The 18,837-nt window shown below is 33.8% G+C and overlaps 1 protein-coding gene across 1 annotated transcript in view; it reads left to right on the plus strand.

Moving 5' to 3' along the window:
- COL11A1 (collagen type XI alpha 1 chain) overlaps positions 1–18,837 on the plus strand; it is a 195,456-nt gene that overhangs the window by 121,961 nt on the left and 54,658 nt on the right. Inside the window, exons 37-41 of the mRNA XM_004263094.3 lie at positions 1,597–1,650; positions 6,091–6,144; positions 8,818–8,925; positions 9,319–9,408; positions 9,666–9,719. Of these exons, the coding sequence (XP_004263142.1) occupies positions 1,597–1,650; positions 6,091–6,144; positions 8,818–8,925; positions 9,319–9,408; positions 9,666–9,719 (360 nt within the window). The remainder of the gene's footprint in view (positions 1–1,596; positions 1,651–6,090; positions 6,145–8,817; positions 8,926–9,318; positions 9,409–9,665; positions 9,720–18,837) is intronic.

Below are 18,837 nucleotides of genomic sequence, written 5' to 3' on the forward strand. Positions count from 1 at the left end.
TTGAAAGAAGGGCTGGGTAGATGATATCCAAGAACATTTTGGGGACTTGGTTAAAAACATTCCAGCTTTGGTCCTTTGGGTGGATGGGAATAGAATCACTGAGATGATCCTGGAAAATATGAACAAATCACTGAGGAAGCTATGATCTTGTGAAATATCATAACAGGCTTTAATTAGAGCTGGTAATTTAACCAGTGTGTCAATAAAGATGCAATCAGGAAGCAGAGTTGGTACTAGTCACTGTTGGGAAGGCTTTCCACTGAAACGTTATAACCAAGCTAGAAAAAGTCTTATTCCAGTGGGAAAAAAGCTATCTGTGAAAATGATCTTATTTTGAAATACCTTTTTTCAAACTCAATTTACAAAGAATTGATATTTGAAAATAGCTTTATGTAAATAATGTATTTTTAAATAAATAAGTAGGTTTATTCAAATAATTAACATACTGTGAGAGGTATACCTGTTATCGTTAAAAATGTTATTACAGTGATCATTTCTCTTCATTTATCCAGACATTCTCACCTAAGAATATCTCTGCCTATACTTATTATACATGTTTTGAAAATTGAACTTGGTGCTTAATGGTTTCTGAGTAGTATGAATAATCCATAATGCAGTCTAAAGAAGCAATCTATTTCTACTAAGTATCTAAAACATAAGAACCTCACAGAGTTGTTTACTTTAAGTACTTAGTTAATGGCTTCATTTATTTTTTCAGTTATGACAAAGACAGCATCCTTTACTGAAAGTGATAACATAGTAGATGTGCTCTCCAGTATTTAATAAACATTATGCTTCCAAGAGGGTATTTAAGAAAACCTGCTGGGAAAAATTTGTCCTGATGACTTCTAAAATTGAGCCTTGCACCTTGTTTCCTTTACTTGAAGCAACTGGGAAATAAAATGCCATTGTTTATAAGTTTGTATTTCTTTCACATTCTTGTTAGTTAGAGCTCAGACCACCACTAGAGGACACTATCTATCTCTGGTATCCAAGTCTCAGTGCACAAGAAATTGTATTAGGAACACATCACCAAAAAGAGGGAAAAATATTCATTTGTCAAGTACTGAGGAGCTAACATTTTTACAAAAACAAAAATACAAACCAATATGAATAAGCTTTTTGAAAAGAAAGATGCTAATGAAATTTAAATGTAAAATATTCAGATTACAGTTGTACAATTTTCTCCTGGTCTCATTTATAGCTATAGATATGCTAAAAAGATATATACAGGGGCTTCCCTGGTGGCGCAGTGGTTGGGAGTCCGCCTGACGATGCAGGGGACACGGGTTCGTGCTCCGGTCCGGGAAGATCCCACATGCCGCGGAGCGGCTGGGCCCGTGAGCCGTGGCCGCTGAGCCTGCGCGTCCGGAGTCTGTACTCCGCAACGGGAGGGGCCACAACAGTGAGACGCCCGCGTACCGCAAAAAAAAAAAAAAAAAAAAAAAAAAAACACATTCTACCGTATATGAAGTCAATAGAACATCAAAATAAGATATCTAATGAAGATATAAGAAAATTGCCTAACATGTATTTAGATTATAAATAATTCAAGAAATATTTATGACGTTTGATGTTTAATATTTGTGATTTCAGGGACCACCTGGAAAGGATGGCCTGCCAGGACACCCTGGGCAACGTGGAGAGACTGTAAGTGACCCAGTCTTCTGATTCAAATTTTCTATCTCAAGCACTTCATCATTTCACAGACAGATACTTTATTATTAACAAGTCAATTACCAGGTTAAGGGCAATGGTGAAATTAATTCCATTTAATCTTTTAAAAATATATTTGCAATACATAAATAGACCTATGTTTGTATCTAAACATTTAAATAAATATACTTGAGGACATGGATGTTACTTGATTTTCCTTGTTTTCAATAACAATACTTTACGGATAAGCTGATGGAAAAGACCTCATTGTCTTTTGGATACCTCCACAAGGTTGTCAGCCTTGACCCTTTCACATAAGTCTTTGTTACAGATATATTCCACCCTACCCTTTCACCTTTCCACTCTCTAAAGGAGACACATTACAATAAACTGCAGACAATATACTCTTCTATCCAGAATTAAGGAATGAAATATTTCCTGCTATTGGAACTGTAACGCTGTAATTGGTCTAGAACTATGTCAAATGAATTCTCTCCTCTCAAGTAGGAAAATGGAAATGGAAAAAAATGTAACTTAAATGATGGGGAATATAACATTAAATACACTCTCTGAATAACTTATGTGTATAACAGAGGTGGACAACGGGGAAACTGGCAGCTCAACTGTGGTTTAAGGATCCTGGCAATTTTATTTATTTATTCTGCCACTGTTAACAAAACTTTGTATCTGACTGTTGCAGTGGGATGGTAGTCTAATAAGAAATCACCATGGATTAGCATGTTTCCTTGGAATCAATTCTTGGTTCCTAACATTGATTAATTTTATCCAGATTTCTTAAGGAAACCACAACACAGACTACCTTTGACTGTGTGGCTCAAAATTATCTTAGGGTATTCTGCCAGCGTGAACACATATTTGGGGTTCAATAGAAATACTGGATAACAGATTTGAAAACATGATGATTTTCTACATAGGATAAACAATCTGGCAGCAGCAGCCAATTCCTGTTTTGCTCACCAAGTGACAATTCTTAGTGTAATGACTTTTTAGTTTTAGTCAGATTGTAAACTTCAAAGCCTTGGATTACCGAAGCAAAATCAAGAATGATTTTAGTGAGACCAAAGAGTAAAATTGTTTGGGTTTCCTCTTGGGAAAGACATCTCCATGATGAGCAAGAAATAAACTCTCTAAAGGATAATCCACATTCAAATTTGCAAATGCATTCTCATTCAAATATTGCAGTCAATCATTTTTAACTAAGTCATGGTATAGCTTCTTGGGAATACCTCTCAAATATTTCCAAAATGAGGAAGGGGTACCTAGAGAATTATCATTATAAAATCCCTTTTGACTTTAATTTAATCAAGAGCTTCTGCTTCTATCCAAAGTAACCATATTATACATAACCTTTAAAGTCAAAGTGGAAAACTAGCATATTAACTAATGTTTCTAGGATGGATATTCTCATCTAGTAGTTTTTTGTGAACAACAACTAGAATTATGTCTGGAAAATTATATTCCTGATTTCAAATCCACTTTAAGAACAGTAGTGAGTCACCCTATCACCAGGAACCTTTCTTTCTCATCTTGTTCTGTGTTGACTGTGATTCAAAAGATTATCTTGTCCAAGAGTCAGAATCTAGGTCATCTATATTTTGATATATCTGTTTCCTTTTTTTAAAGAAGAAAGTATTTTATTATATTTGAGATTTGTTCCCATTCATAAATCCTTGAATTGAAGGTTCACTCTGTCATCTTACAATTTAAAGCTTTTTAAGACCACTAGGAATAATTAGAGATAGTCTTTATTATACTGAAACAACCCACGTTTGTCTCAGAAACACAGTGCCAAATCATACTTTGACTGTAGAGGTGATCAGAATAGGAGTTCCATTTTTATTACTCATGTATCAAATTAACTTCTGTTTTTCGGGGTTTTGAAAAACATAATTTAACTTATTATCCTAAAATTAAATGGCAAGGAAAGTCTTATTACATGACAGTATTAGAATAATCACACTCCATTCTGATCTATAAAAGTTTTCTTGTACATAGTTCATCTGTAAGATCCTCAGTGTCAGATTTATAAGATACTTGCAAAACTCTGAATGTTTTGAATGAGCAGGCATATGGTCAATGCTGTTTTCCAGCTCCTTCCAAATCTGTTTCTCACTCAGAGGTACTAGCACCCTCTTAGAACATATGAATACAAGTCTGGGTGGCAAATTTTTCACAGAATTTCCTCAGTTAAGTATTTATTTTTAATCAGTTAATTTTCATAATTAATTATTATTGTGATCAATTTCATCTGCTATTCTTGCTCTCACAGTTACTAAGGAAAAAACTTTATAAGACTAATTTTTTTAAAGTCCTGATTGCACTTACAGCTTTATGTCAAACTCTGTGATTAGAAATTGGGCAAAAGATTATCCAGACAGAGGGAACAGATTATGCAACCATGTGGTGCATGGTTGTTTAGGGAAAGTTGAGATTGTGTAGACTTGGTAATGGATATTTCATGACATATGCTTAGCAATGAGTTGAATAGATTTGCTTTTGTGGCATGATAACAAGTGGACAGGTGAGTGAACCTGACTTGAAAAACTGTAGTGGTCAAGGAAAGTGGCGAGCATAGTTCAAATAAGACAGGTCTGTCTACTCAACAAGAGAGAAGAAGCTGTATTTGCGAGTTTCTGAGATGACATGGTAGGATTAAATGACTGACCTTGAGGACCTGAGGAAAGTCTGGGATCTGAAGTCACTTTGTTAATAAAGGGAGAGAACAGAGGTGGAAAATCAAAGGAGAGGATTCATTTAGTGAGAACAATTTTGAGAATGTTAAGCTGAGGAAAAAACATAAGAAGGCATTGATAACAATTGTGATCATGGAAGTTATTGAGATCATCTAAGGAGTAGCTGGATGTGGGACTAAATGCTGTAAACAAATAAGAGTAACAGCACTAAGAGCTGTTAGCTCTCAGTGAAAAAGAAAAAAAAATATTATGTATATATATGCTTACATATGTGGGTACAAATTTCCACACCATTAAGTTCCTGAAAAGTTAAAATTAAGCAGTCAAGCTAAGTAAATGCTATAATATATTTCCCTTGAATTGATTCACTTTGCTGTTGTTATTGATAACTCAAGTGGAAACCTGATGGTCTTAAGAATTAATGTATTTTTTTAACAGATCTTTATTGTAGTATAATTGCTTCACAATACTGTTAGTTTCTGCTGTACACCAAAGTAAATCAGCCATATGCATACATATGTCTCCACATCCCCTCCCTCTTGAGCCTCCCTATCCCACCTCTCTAGGTCATTGCAAAGCACCGAGCTGATCTCCCTGTGCTATGCTGCTGCTTCCCGCATGTCGATGCTACTCTCACTTCGCCCCAGCTTCCCCCTCTCACCCTGTGTCCTCAAGTCCAAAAAAAAAAAGAATTAATGTACTTTAAAAATAGGAGAAATTTGTTTTCTTTCCCCATGGCATCAATTAAAATAATTACAGATTCTTTCCCTGCTTTTAAGTTTTGTTTTTTATAAATAATGTAATCACAATTATCTGGAAGTTCATGGTACAAGTGTGGGGCTAGTTTCTGCTCTTTGCTTTCTAACTTTCTTATTTCCAATCTGATGTTATAATGAATAAAACTTTTGCAAATACTATTTGCTTTAATTCAGTTCTTTGGCAGGTTTGTCAGTATTTTGAATCTTTATCCAACTGTTAAGTGTCAATTAACTCACATGAGAAGGAAATTTGCTAATCATAATACAGTCATGCAGAATAATAACCCAGGAGTCTAGAGAAATATAGACACCAGAATATATGCCCAAAGGCCTTGTTTAGTTAGTACATGTGCTCACATCTACTGGATTTTATTCTAATGACTGCATTATATGCAAGGTACATTTGTAAGTATATTCTTTTGGGTTTTAAGAAAGAACATTGATAAAATGTTGAAATAATGACAAAGCATGCAAAGCTTTCTTTTTATAAATTTATTTTTATATCTTGTTTATTTTATGAGATTGTTGGAATGCAGGAAAGAGAAATGCATTAATATCACAGACTGTAGATTTATCTCTGTATAAAGAACCAGTGGACTGTTTCAAAGAATGTCTAAATCCTCATTTATTTCATCCATAAACGTTTCTCGATTAAAATTTCTATCTTGTCTGACTCAGTGAAAGAGGGCTAAGAACACATTTTTGCTCCAGCTTCATCCCATTTTCTTGTTTTCTTTTTTAAGCTTATTGAAAGTAATCATAGGACTACAGTGTACAATAGTGAAGATGTTAAGTTTTCAATATAAAAAGAACTGGAATGTAATAATTCATAGGCATTTAAAAATAAGTATTTTTATCCAAAAGATGACTTTCTTTTAATGTGAATTATTCAACTGTCTCAGAGAATTTTAATTTATGCTTTGTGTCCTGGATAGCTTTTATAGATTTTTTTTTTACCTTAGGGGTTTCAAGGCAAGACCGGCCCTCCTGGGCCAGGGGGTGTTGTTGGACCACAGGTACGTTCCATTTACTTTATTTTCCTAACAAGATTTATTTTCTTGTTTATATTTTCACCTTTGCTAAGTTGTGTAAAATTTGCTTATTTTATTGTGAAAAGTTTTTAATTGAAATTTATGTATTTTTATATTTTGGATGGCATTTAAATATATAATTTGCCTGCATCAAATGAACTACAGCAAACCATCAGTTAACTAAAGCGATTTTTCAATTGCCTGAATGAATAAAAGAAAAGAATAAAATAAATGACATTAAGTCAGAAAGTTCACAATGAAGGTGACACAAAAGCCTGATCATGGCATCATCTGCTAAAAACACCACATAATTTTTAAATAGATTGGCCATAATCTTTTTTGGGGATTTCAAATTATAAAATGACTTTAGTTTTCTAAGTATAAATTAGATTTAGAGGTATAATATATTAGAAATATAAAGCTTCTAACACAATTCTTCTAAAATGTCAATATTTGCATTATATTACATGTTTCTTAAAATTTCTGTCTTCATAACAATGATTTCCATCAATGATAAAATATTAGTGTGTAATCTTTGAGTATATAGAAATAATGGCAAAGACAAGTAGCTTTTTCAAGGGAGGTGGCAGAAAGAATCTCAAAACTTGATGCAGTATCCTGAATTATAGTATTAACTACTTATAGAAAATAATTCACAGGGATAGAAAACAATGTTTTTATTGTGGCGTAGCCTATTGAATGGACACGACACATCTAGTTTACTCAGCTGGAATTTTATCCCTGCTAATAACAAATTATAGCAAAAGAGCAGTTGATTGAGTGTTTTAATTATTTAATTGCTTTAAGTAGTCTTTCCTCAGCCTACAATTAGCTCTTAATACTTTGTAACTCAATCACACACCACACACACAGAAACGAAAACTGTGTCTTCTTTCTAGGAATATGTGTGATAGAAGCAAAAACGAAGAGTTCTTGGATTGGTTGATCCCTTTTATTTCAGAGATCACTTTGAGCCAAGGGAATTTCTGTTTGCTACTTTATAAAGAAGAAAACAGTGTGCATGATGCTCTTTTTGCAGATTTCTGTGTGTGTGCTGAGCCTTCCTTTTAACTGCTTATCAGTTTTAATTTTTAAAAAACCCTCTAAATAATTGTTTTCTTCTTTATTCCAAACAACTTCACAGCAATTTTCTGTGGAAAAATCTAACTGAAAGAATCATTCCTATTATGTTATTTATCTCTGAACAGAAATAGAATTAGGGCCCCAACTAGAATGTAAACATCTTGGGGCTTAACTGAACATTTCAGGTCCTCACGATTTTGAAAAGTCATCTCTGCCTAATGCAGACATCCGGTTTCTGAGCCCCGTGTTCTTTTTTGTCTCCCTACTTTAAGGCATAAAAATAACAGGTGTGTTATTGAATATGCATCTTCATTGGATTATTTTTCTTTATTGGTCCTTTTAAGAAAGAAAATTCTATAGCCTATTTCAAATGTAACCGTATTTTCATGTTAGGACAAAGGAAGTGATTTAATAGCAGCAATATTGATTGCAATACTTGATACTCCTTTTTTTGTGTGGTCATGTGAATCACCACTCAGTTTTGTCTCAGTGGTGATAGCCATTAAATTAGGATCAGTTCTACATTCCTTACTATTGAAATTCTGATCAGATGTTTAAGGAAACATTCCTATGGGAAGAAATGTTTATGCATTAATGATAAGTTCGGGACCTTCAGCAATACATAATTAAAGGAATTTAAACCTAGAAATGTACACTCAAATTCGGGATAGATGTGTTTTTTATCCAAGATCAGAAAGTAAGAATCTGTTGCATTTTTAGAAAAATAACAGAGAATGATATTCCATAAGCAACTTCAGTAACACATTCCACTGTTTAACAATCTTAGCATCTGGAAACTTTCCCTTTATATATGTTTAAACTTAAATCCTTCATTTTGTTTTTCTCTAAGTGGAGATAGAGAGCAACTGGTCACCATTCTCTATTTACACTTGAAATAGCACCACAAACCAGCACCACTCAGGGGACACATAAGTGACCTGACATTTTTCACTTTGGCATTTGCAGCAGTTTAAGGCAGTGGGCTATTTGTTATGGTCTTTGGCCGAAAGGAACTGCCAACCCAAACTCATGATCTTCAGGGTCCCCCTGCCACATTGTCTAGACTTTGTCAAATGAACGTAGATTAACAACTGGAAGGTCTCCAATCATGGAAATTCCAAGGAGGACCACTTTGGTTGTTTGGGTTCCAGGGGACCTGAGCTTATTATCAAGCAGTGATTAATTGAGTAGTGGTACCAGTGCCTCTTTTGCTCCTAAACTCATTTGACACCTAATATAAAAAGAGGGCAGGGTATGAAATTATAGTGAAAAAACAGTTTTTAACAATACTTGGCCTCACTCTGAAACAATCTGATATTAAATAAAGAAAACAGCTCTTTGAATTTATCTATATATTTCCCTTATACACTCAGATTTTAATAAAGATTACACATAATCTTTCAGACTTCTACCAGGTAATTTACTTTCACTGCTTTATATGCAGTTTTGTAGGACATCATGAAAATAATTGAAAATGATAAAACTTTGTGAAAGGGAGTGATATTTGTTTTGGGTTTGTGTTATCTTTGCCAAAAATAAAAGAGCAACCTAATGAAGTTTGTTTATCCAATTTAGGGACCAACTGGTGAGACTGGTCCCATAGGTGAACGTGGACATCCTGGTCCTCCTGGCCCTCCTGGGGAGCAAGGTCTTCCCGGTGCTGCAGGAAAAGAAGGTGCAAAGGTACACCATGCTCAAGGAATTTTCTTGGCTGAAAATATCCATTTACTTTTTACTGTAGCTTCTCATTACTTGTCCATAGATTCTCTAAATGCTGGTGTAGTATTTAAATGAATGTCAGAAAGATATGTCAGTAAAATATTCAGTTTATTGTATCTCAAGGCATGACTGGACAATATATAAGAACAGTTAGTTCTATTGACCATAAAACCATCCATTTATATACACTCAACTGTGAATAGTAGCTCATTTTAATGTATATGACATTCCACACAATACTCTCATCATTAAACGGTATTCAGGCTTTACTCACAGTAGTTTAGAGGTAATTACAATTTTGTTTCTGGAAACATGTAGAGTTTACTCTCTATGATGGATGTTTATTATGTTCTTTAGGGTGACCCAGGTCCTCAAGGTGTCTCAGGGAAAGATGGACCAGCAGGACTACGTGGTTTCCCAGGTGAAAGAGGACTTTCTGGAGCTCAGGTATAATTAACATATTAATGAAATATATGAATAAAATTGCTTATTAGAAGCATTTTTTTAGGTCTCAACTAAATAAAGATTCATGAGTAATTAAAGGGAAATATGTAAGCATATGCATTGGTTGTCATAATACATATAGCAATATACATTAGTGTCTGGAAACACTTCCTAATATTCTCATTTTGTCAATCATACATCTCCTCCTATTTATATTCAATTTACATCAATTCGTTATCTTTGCTTTTCACTTTTCCCAGGGTGCACCTGGACTGAAAGGAGGAGAAGGTCCCCAGGGCCCACCAGGTCCAGTTGTAAGTATGATTATAATAAATAGCCATGCTATCCATGATTGCAAATTACAGCTCTTCTTTCATTACTCTCATGCTGTGATCCCACAGTGTGTGGAAGAGAAAATAAACACATGTCAATCAAATCAGTAAGTCAATGCCTGGTTTCTACCAGTTGCATGCTCTAATGAGTGCAGAAACAAAAGAGTTTAGATGATTGAAAATATTTATTTTACCACTGCTGTCAGGAGGTAAAAGGAGCTATCTTGCTTCTTACAATACCTGAGGAAATAAATCATAATTTGTCTGATTCTGAGTACTTGATGAGACTTGAATTTTATCAATGCTCATTAAAAAAATCCAGTAAGTGTGAAAGGCATATATCCATTTTGTATATTATCTAGATTGCTTTATTTAGTCAATGTAACCTTATGAAATAATCGGCGAATTAGTAAATATCAGATTTTTATTTACTTGAGATACATATAACCCCCCCAGAAAGCATTGGAATGCAGCCTTCATTTTTTTCCATTAATTTACCTTCATTCTTAGCTGTACTGTGTGAAGTTACCTATAAGAGCCTAACTACCAATTTTAGCGGTTTCTTCTCATTCTCCATTTTATTTCACCAATCTAAAAAGCTGAAAGTTGCCTTAACTTGCATCTCAACTTCTTTATATAACATATTGAAGTCATACTAGTTCCACCTCCAAAATATTCCTTTAATTTGTCCCCTTTTCTTCATTTCCACTACCACCACATTTGTTCAGACTCTTTCCTTTCCCTCTTTGCTTAATAGTGTCTTATCTCCTTGACTCTCTTTCTTACCCTCTTCTGTTAGTTTTGTCCACTGATTGTAGAATTATAGCTTAATACACAACCTTAACTCTTCCATTGCTCTGCTTATACATATCTCATGGTTCCACGCTGTCTTTGGAAACCAAACTCCTTATAAGGTTCTTCAAAATTTGATCCAAATCACTATAGTCTATTTTATTTTTCTCAAGGCCTACATTCTAATTCTACCCAATTTAATGCACTGAACTTCTTGCTTATCATACTACCACAATCTTTATACTTTGCAGAGAATATAGTTTATACTATTCTTCTTCCAGGAAACCCCATTTTTCCTTTCTCTATTTGAAAAAAATCCTACTCATCCATAGAGATCAAGCTTAAATGTTAAAATCTCTATAAGGTCATCTTTGGACAATTTGCTTCCATTTCATATATTAGTGAAATTTCTCTGCTCTTTGTGCTCTTTGTTATGATTTGCATTTTAGAAATTGCATTGGAATATATTTGGTTGTCTGTCTCTTTCATTAGACTGTGAGTTCCTTATGTTACTTTGGTTATATTCACAGCACAGTGCTGTCAATATAATCATTCCATATTTACCTATTTAAATTTATCATACATCCTGATATTGGAGTAAAGTGTATATAGCATAAATAATACTGAGAACATAGCAATATAATGTTTGGCAGATTGATTAACATTATATTTAATCTGTAGATCATACAAATGTCATTACAATGATTATGGTGGGTATGGATATCTGATAAGGATTTTTTAAAAAGAAAAGCAAGACTTTTCAATAACTATATTTGATATTCATAAAATTATATAGAACATTTTAAGATATCCAGATAAGTTAGTGGTGGTAGCATGAGTAGGAAAAAATAGTTGAATAAGACAGAAGTGCTTATTTGAGCATAGATAGAATCTTCAAAATTTTCAGTGCAATGCAATCTATTTATCCAGAACTTCAGGTTCTAAACTGAATTTTATTTTGGAATAAGGATGCATTTTTTGAGATCAATAGTTATTGCATCTGTGAAACCTGAATCATGAGCACAACATTTAAATTGTTTAAAGTTATTTTTTAGGACCCAAGCAAACAATGTTATCTGAGGTCTTTGGACAGTTGAAATCAATATATTTGTAGAGTGCATAATATGCCCAGGAGATAGAGATATACTTTAGTAGAATATTACTCAACAATTATCCGGTTACATGTGAAAGAACATAGTAAATATGATCAAAAAGATCTAATATTTATTCATTTAGCATCAAGAACCGCTTATTTGGCAATTACTACTTACTTCCCTGTATACAATTAAGCTCCACAGAAGATATACCTCTAAAAGACTTAAAATAAGGGAAACAATTTTGAAAAGAAACACGCCAAAGACCAAATAGCACTATAAGACAGTCAGTGATTAAATGCCTAATGATATACAAACAACAAATATTAATTATTCAAGGGCAGGGGAAGAGAAGAGAAATCAGTAAAAGGGTCATGCAGGAGGTGGCCTTTGAACTTGGCTTCAAAGAGTATAGAGGATTACAAAATCATTAAGATCTAGAGAATGATACTAGGAAAGGGATGAGGTGTTTAGGGAACATCTGGTCTTACCAAAGTGTGACACCTTGGGAGAGGGACTAAAGTGTGATGAATTCTTGCTAGGATCCAGGTACTCTGCTATGTATTTACATAATATAAAATGCTAAAGCAGAAATATAATGTGCCATATGATTATTGAAGCTCTAAAATGCCACGTTGAAGTAATTTGAAGATTTGAAGTTTTTGGAGTAAATGGAGTAAAAAAAAAATTAAAGTTTTTTGGAGCAAACAAATTTAACAAAGTTTTAGGGAAAAAGTTATCATTAGTGTGTAATACATAGCAGAGATAGGAGAGACTCATTGAACATAAAAGTTCAGTGATCAATGTCATAATATGAGTGAGCCAATGATAGTACAGTGGGAAGTCAAAGGCCAGTGCAGATGGAACAAACACTAGGAAGGCATTTATTACTAAGTAGGATTTATTACTAAGATTGGATATGGGCAGTGAGGAAAGATGAAAACTGAATGATGACTTCAAGCTTGTGTCCTTGGGGGAATGACAATTTAGTGATGCCTGGTCAGTTTTACCTGGTCAGGAACAACAACGACAAACACAAAACACTCTCACACGAAAGCTCAAAGCCTCTTAGTAGTCACAAAAGATTTTAAAATGCTTTTATACTTTGCTAATAGAAATGCTCCACAGATGCTGACTGTGAGTTTATTTATTTGGAATTAGAATCTATTCTTACAGTAAATTAACATACGCAATTCAGTAGGCATCAACCAATTAAAATTCTTCCTCAAAGTTGTTGGAAAAGGAACCACTAAAAGGAAAGACATCATCCACATTTATTAGTTCTTTATGTTATTACTCTAATTGCTGTAAAATATAACAGAGGTTCATGATGATGACTCCCACTTCATAACAAGTGCTAAACAAGCCTCAGTTTACTCCAGTTAAAGCAATTACATGCATGTAAAATTTGATTTTGAAATTTTTTAATTCCAAATTACCAAGATTAAAACAAAAGTTGTTGATTTTCTAGATGTAAACTATAATTTATTCAGAAAATTTGTTCATGTTAATTCTCATTTTTTGAGGTTAAAGACTTAGGGGGATTATCTTGCAACTGAGAGTATAAACAAAGAATAAGAAGTGCTGGCTTCTTTGGCAAGAAAGATAACATGTTCCATTTTGCAATGTTGATCAAAGATGTGACATCGAAATATCAGAGGAAAATATCTGGTCAGTTGGTGAGAGACAATGAAATTGTAATGCATAAGGATAAAGGTGTAAGAGTATCCTGTAGAACTCCTGAGTCTGTATCAATCTCATATTAACTTTACCTTAGGGATATTGACCAAGTATTGGTAAGTGCAGGACTAAAATTCACAGGAACAGAGAGGGATAGAGATTCAGCACGTATGCATACTAAGGAAAAAATATCAAAGTGATGAGTTCTCTAAGGAAAAAATGTAAAGAAAGATGTGGATGGTAAAGGAAGTAGAAAAGGGAAAGGAAATTATTAAGAGTATTTATTCTTTCAACTCATGCTAAGAACTTTATAATTGTTATCTTATTTGATTCTTGCAACCTGGCCCAGTAGATATTATCTTTCCATTTTTAAAGGCAAGGGATCTGAGACTTAGAGAAGGTAAACAACTTGCCCAAGTTCATAGTCCTTTGAAAACGAAACACCACAGCACATTACATAGACCCATTTCCAGACATGTGTATCTCTTACTCTGTAAACATTGGCCTAACATTCTCTCTCTCTCCCTCTCTCTCTGTCTCTCTCAGTTGCAGTTTTCCAAGTCCTCTTCATCCTTCTCTATTTTGGTGAAAAATTTGTCAAAAGGAAAAGAGTTAGAGGAGCTAATATTACAGCTAACTAGGCTTTAATATTCCTATATGTGCTCTTTATAATCATTCTTAACTTGAATGAATCAAAGACTAAACTGCTTAAACGGATGTACAAGTTGGATCCTTAATGACCATAAATATTTTCCAGTATACTATTGAATCCTTAACTTTTTTCCTTAGAATACAATTCTTAAGGAGAGTAGTTGTGCTGTCTTTCTGGAATACTAGAGAAATAATAAATTCCCTCATTGCATAGGACATCAATGAACTAAAACTAAAAGCAGGGTTTTTATCAACAGTTCTTGCTCACAGTGAGATTTGTAAAGTGTGTACATGTCACAGTTATGCACGTCAAACACTATACCCTTTCAATATATTCTGGCCCATACAAAGCAAAATGTATTTAATAGTCATCCATCTATACCTGTGTACATGTATACATTTATAAATATATTTAACATCTCTTCTTTTTATTCATAATCTATTCAGTTGGAAACATAGGCCAGACTGTTTGTATCACATTGTTATGACAGCCTATAGAAGTGGGTTTATTGAACTCTGATAGGTCTAGCTATGATGCCATTGGCTTGTATTTAGAGAAACTATAACGTGTAGAGTTGTATCAACCAAAAGTATCTATTTGAGGATATGGGAGATTTGTATGCAAGGCTCCTATTATGAGTATCCTCAGAAGAAATCTCTTACTAATAATAGCATTAGAAATGTTTGTAGTTTCTTGAGCAGTTAGCTGTTTTTTTTTTTTTTCTTTCAACTGTTACAAAAATTAAATTTCTCTTTTTGTTATGGCTTATGGAAATAATGGAGTCAAATTTGGGACACAGTAGAGAAGATAACTCCTTGCTTTTTGACTGTTTTTGTAACTTTTTGCGTTCAACTCTCTACAAAAAGTACATATAATGTACTTTAATATTATCTTCTTTATTTTATTAGAGTTACTTTTTAAAAATGCTGTACAAGACCCATTGCATTGAATTCATAAACCATCAATGGATCATGACCTGCATTTGGGAAAAGCCTTGGTCTCTAGTATGCATTTTTAGATTACTAATATTGTTAGTCCTATTTTTTGCCAATAAAAAAGTTACTTGCTTCTTTACATTTCTTACCTAACATTTCTTATTTATATTATCTTTTATTTATGTCTTCCCTGTAAGCTGCTGTAAGTCTTTTCTTATGGAAAACTATAATTAAATAAATATCTGAATACACCAATCTATTAAGCTGGAGTTTTATAGATTCATTAAATAGACATTTCCTGCATAGAGCTTATGGTTTACTGAGGATGATGGATGTGGAATAGATAAAATAACATATTAAGTAATGAGTAATATATTAAAAGATAGAACAAAGAAGTTGAAGTGAAAACAATGTATTTTCCCTAAAGGAATTAGGTTGGAGTTAAAGATATAAATAAAAATCAATTTGATCTATGAAAAGCAAGTTTTTTATGGGTTAGACTTAGTCTTGAAGTCTTCATCACTGTTTTAGTCCTCTTAGCAAAGAATTGGTATCTCAATGTCATAGTTCTCTGAAGGTCTAGCTACTTGGACTGAATGTATATTGAGAAACAGTTTTTAGTGCTCCTGCTGAAGACAAACAAAATTTATCCCAACAGGATACTGTGACTTTGGGCTTCTAAAATCTGGCAAAAACCAAGCGTTCTCTGTATGCGTGATGATGTACAAAAAAGCTGGTAATAGATGCCCATCAAAGCAGGGCATGTTTTCTCATCTCAGGGGGTTTACTCGCTAAGTGGGTGTCTTGATGCACACACGCAAGGCAGGAAGAAGCAAGGGGCTGAACGGCAAGAGAGGAAGGCAGCACAGCGTTTTTCTCATATGTTGAACACAAACTGAGTAAACATTTTATATTTATGTTAACACAGTATATACAAATATATTATGCAAACGAGTTCTCAGATTGCATTTACCACCTATATTTTCATAAAACAAAATCAAGGAAAATGTATTCCCTGAATAATCTCTCCCTCATATGGTTTTTCTGATAAAAAAAAAAAAAGTCCCCTTGGAGACTTCCCTGGCAGTCCAGTGGTTAAGACTCCGCGCTGCCAGTGCAGGGGGCATGGATTCGATCTCTGGTGGGGGAACTAACATCCCACATGCCGCCCAGTGTGGCCAAAAGATAAAATAATAATAATTTTAAAAAATCTCCTCATTGCCAACAGTTATATCTCTAAAAATAAGGAGATTTAAAAAAATAAAATAGTGTGCTAGTAAAGGCCCTCTATCCTTACAACCACATTTCTTCCCCGTCCTCAGGAGTGGGAGTTAATATGGAGAATGTATATGGGGAGGGGGCAGGCACATAGCTGCTAAAAGGTAAAAGTCCAAGATTTCACAACTGTGCAACGTATCAGTCTTTATTCCTTTCCTATGACTCCTATTTCATGATTGTCCCCTGATGATTCTCTCTTTTCCTCTTTATGTGGTATTATTTCTTCCTGTTGTTGTCTCTCCCTTAGGATTTTATATGCCCTTCTTATCATAATTCCTATTTCTTCTAATTATTTGTCCACATCCCATTCCAGAGAACCTTCTTTTCACTGGTTTTTTATTTCTCAAACAAGGAGCTGGAAAAGTTTTTAGAAGGATTATACTTACTAACTGGGTCATATACTATTCTTTTTAAAATTAAAGCACACTTTCTCTATTGGAATCCGGTTAGACCTCAGGGGGCTATTATGACATCCAATCAGGATGAATCATGTAGAGAGATGGTGGTGGGATCAGTGACCGAAGACTAATCATTCAGAATTTATGTTTTAAACTCTGGTAATGCTTGATATTTTACCTGAATTTTCAGCTTATCTGATCTCAAATACATGTAATCTGCAGAGTGAAAATTACCTCAAACTAGTTTTGCCACGAAGGTCAACTTGGCTTTACAAAGAGAGGGGCAGACTTTTTTCTTTTTTTGCTTTCTACTTGTATAGCTCTGTTCATAAGGACTTGTGTTTATGTTTCTTTTCCTCTCTCTAGTGGGCTGCCTTCTAATTGAAAGTTGATGAGATGATTTCTCTGTTTACCTCTTTCCTTTACTTTACAAATGCTTCTCAGAATATGAAACACCCAGTGAATATAACAGAAAATATTTATCTGGGGTTCTCCTGTGTGTGAAGAGTTAGAGAAATAACCACTATTCTCATTGCTTCAAGGAAATAAACTGATGCTATTGACTTGTGTTTTATTACCATTGCAAGGTTTAGGGAAAAGGGCTGCAGAAGAGGATAAAACTAACATAAACTTAAAGAGAGGTCACTAATTATAAAAATGTAAATTCCTCTCTTTTAAAAATAAGTAAATGTCCAACCTTCAGTTGAAAATAAGTGACCTATCGTGGTTGCTGTTTAGTATTAAAATAACAGAATACTTCATGATATTACGATTGTTATGATTCCTGTAATTCCATACATACCTTTAGAAAACGTTTAATTTACCTTGTGTCCATTGCTATTTAAATCATACATTGGGGAAATATTTTTATAGTTTTTAGCCTCTTTTTCTCTGAGTTCTTTCCAGTTAAGCACTTTTGATGGGTAAAATATTTATCATTGCTATAGAGATGAGTATGTAAACAGTTTAAATTAGGACTAAAAATACTGTTTTGTGGGAAAAGCTCTACTCTTTAACGGTATGGCCTTAGATATACCATACATATTTTGGATCTTAATTTTCTCTCCTATAAAATTTAACTTCTGCAATCATTTGAGATTGCATATCTACTTTTAAAGTATGTAGCTGTTCATGTACAGTACTCCAACATCTGTTGCATTCATATTTTAGGACAGACTTTAGATGTATCAACACAATAATATCAGAAAAAACAGAGGGCAAATTATTTCTGTTCCTATTTTATTGGCAAGAAAATAGAGCCAAATAGAAGTTAATCAGTTTGTTCAAGATGGGAAAGCTACTGGTTTCAGTGCTGAGAAGGAAAAGATCACACATACAGTTGACACTTTTCCGTAGGGCTTGCTATGTGCCAGTAAGTACTCAGAGGGCTGAAGATCAATTTAAAAAACAAGCAAAACTTTTACCTTTGTGAGCCTATTATTATCCATTTAACCTATGTTTAAACCCAAACATGTTCATCTTAGATGTAATTGTTCACTTATCTGACAAATATAAAGCCCTCTGTTCTTCACTATAGCCAGTTATAGGACAATGCAATAAATTCTATAACTATAACTGTCTAGCCTTTATGGAAAAAAATGAATCTGCAGTGTGAGCTTCATAAGGGCTGATGCCTGCCATAATACATTTTGTATTCCCAATCAGTGTCACAAGAGAGTAGTCTCACTATATTTTTGTTAAATATGTTCTCTTTTTAATATCAGGTTTAAATTTTCATTTTTAATGGAATTTCTTCAGTGATTCAATTGGGATTAAAGGATTCATAAGGCTTACTCTTAAAAGTTGACCTGGGAATATTTAAATAAGTTCTGTATGTTGATAACAGCATGTGCTTAATCAGTAGGTATCATCAGAGATTTTCACTTTTCATTTATAGATGTATAAAATAAAATCACTGCAGAGCATGCTGGTATCAAAAATATCTAGACTGTATGAAAGTCAGAGAATGACTGTTTGGACAAAGGAGATAAGCATTGCCATTAATTCTTTTAAGTTTTCTCATTTTAGAAAGTGTTCAACCAATGTGAGCTTGTTCTGGTAGAAGTGGTCTTAAATGGCTTCTATTTCTTCTACTTATTAAAATTTAGCATAATATGTGTGAATTATTGTGGTACAAACAACCAGGGAATTTTTTCTTCACCATTTATGAAGTACTCTGTATTGCAGGAAGAAACTTTGTGTGAATCAGGGCACATGAGCTAGACACTGGGCCTTATGACCGCCTTTACCTGAAAAGTAAACAAGTCGTAC

The sequence above is a fragment of the Orcinus orca genome, chromosome 1 (assembly GCF_937001465.1).
Source record: "Orcinus orca chromosome 1, mOrcOrc1.1, whole genome shotgun sequence".
Lineage (NCBI taxonomy): Eukaryota > Metazoa > Chordata > Mammalia > Artiodactyla > Delphinidae > Orcinus > Orcinus orca.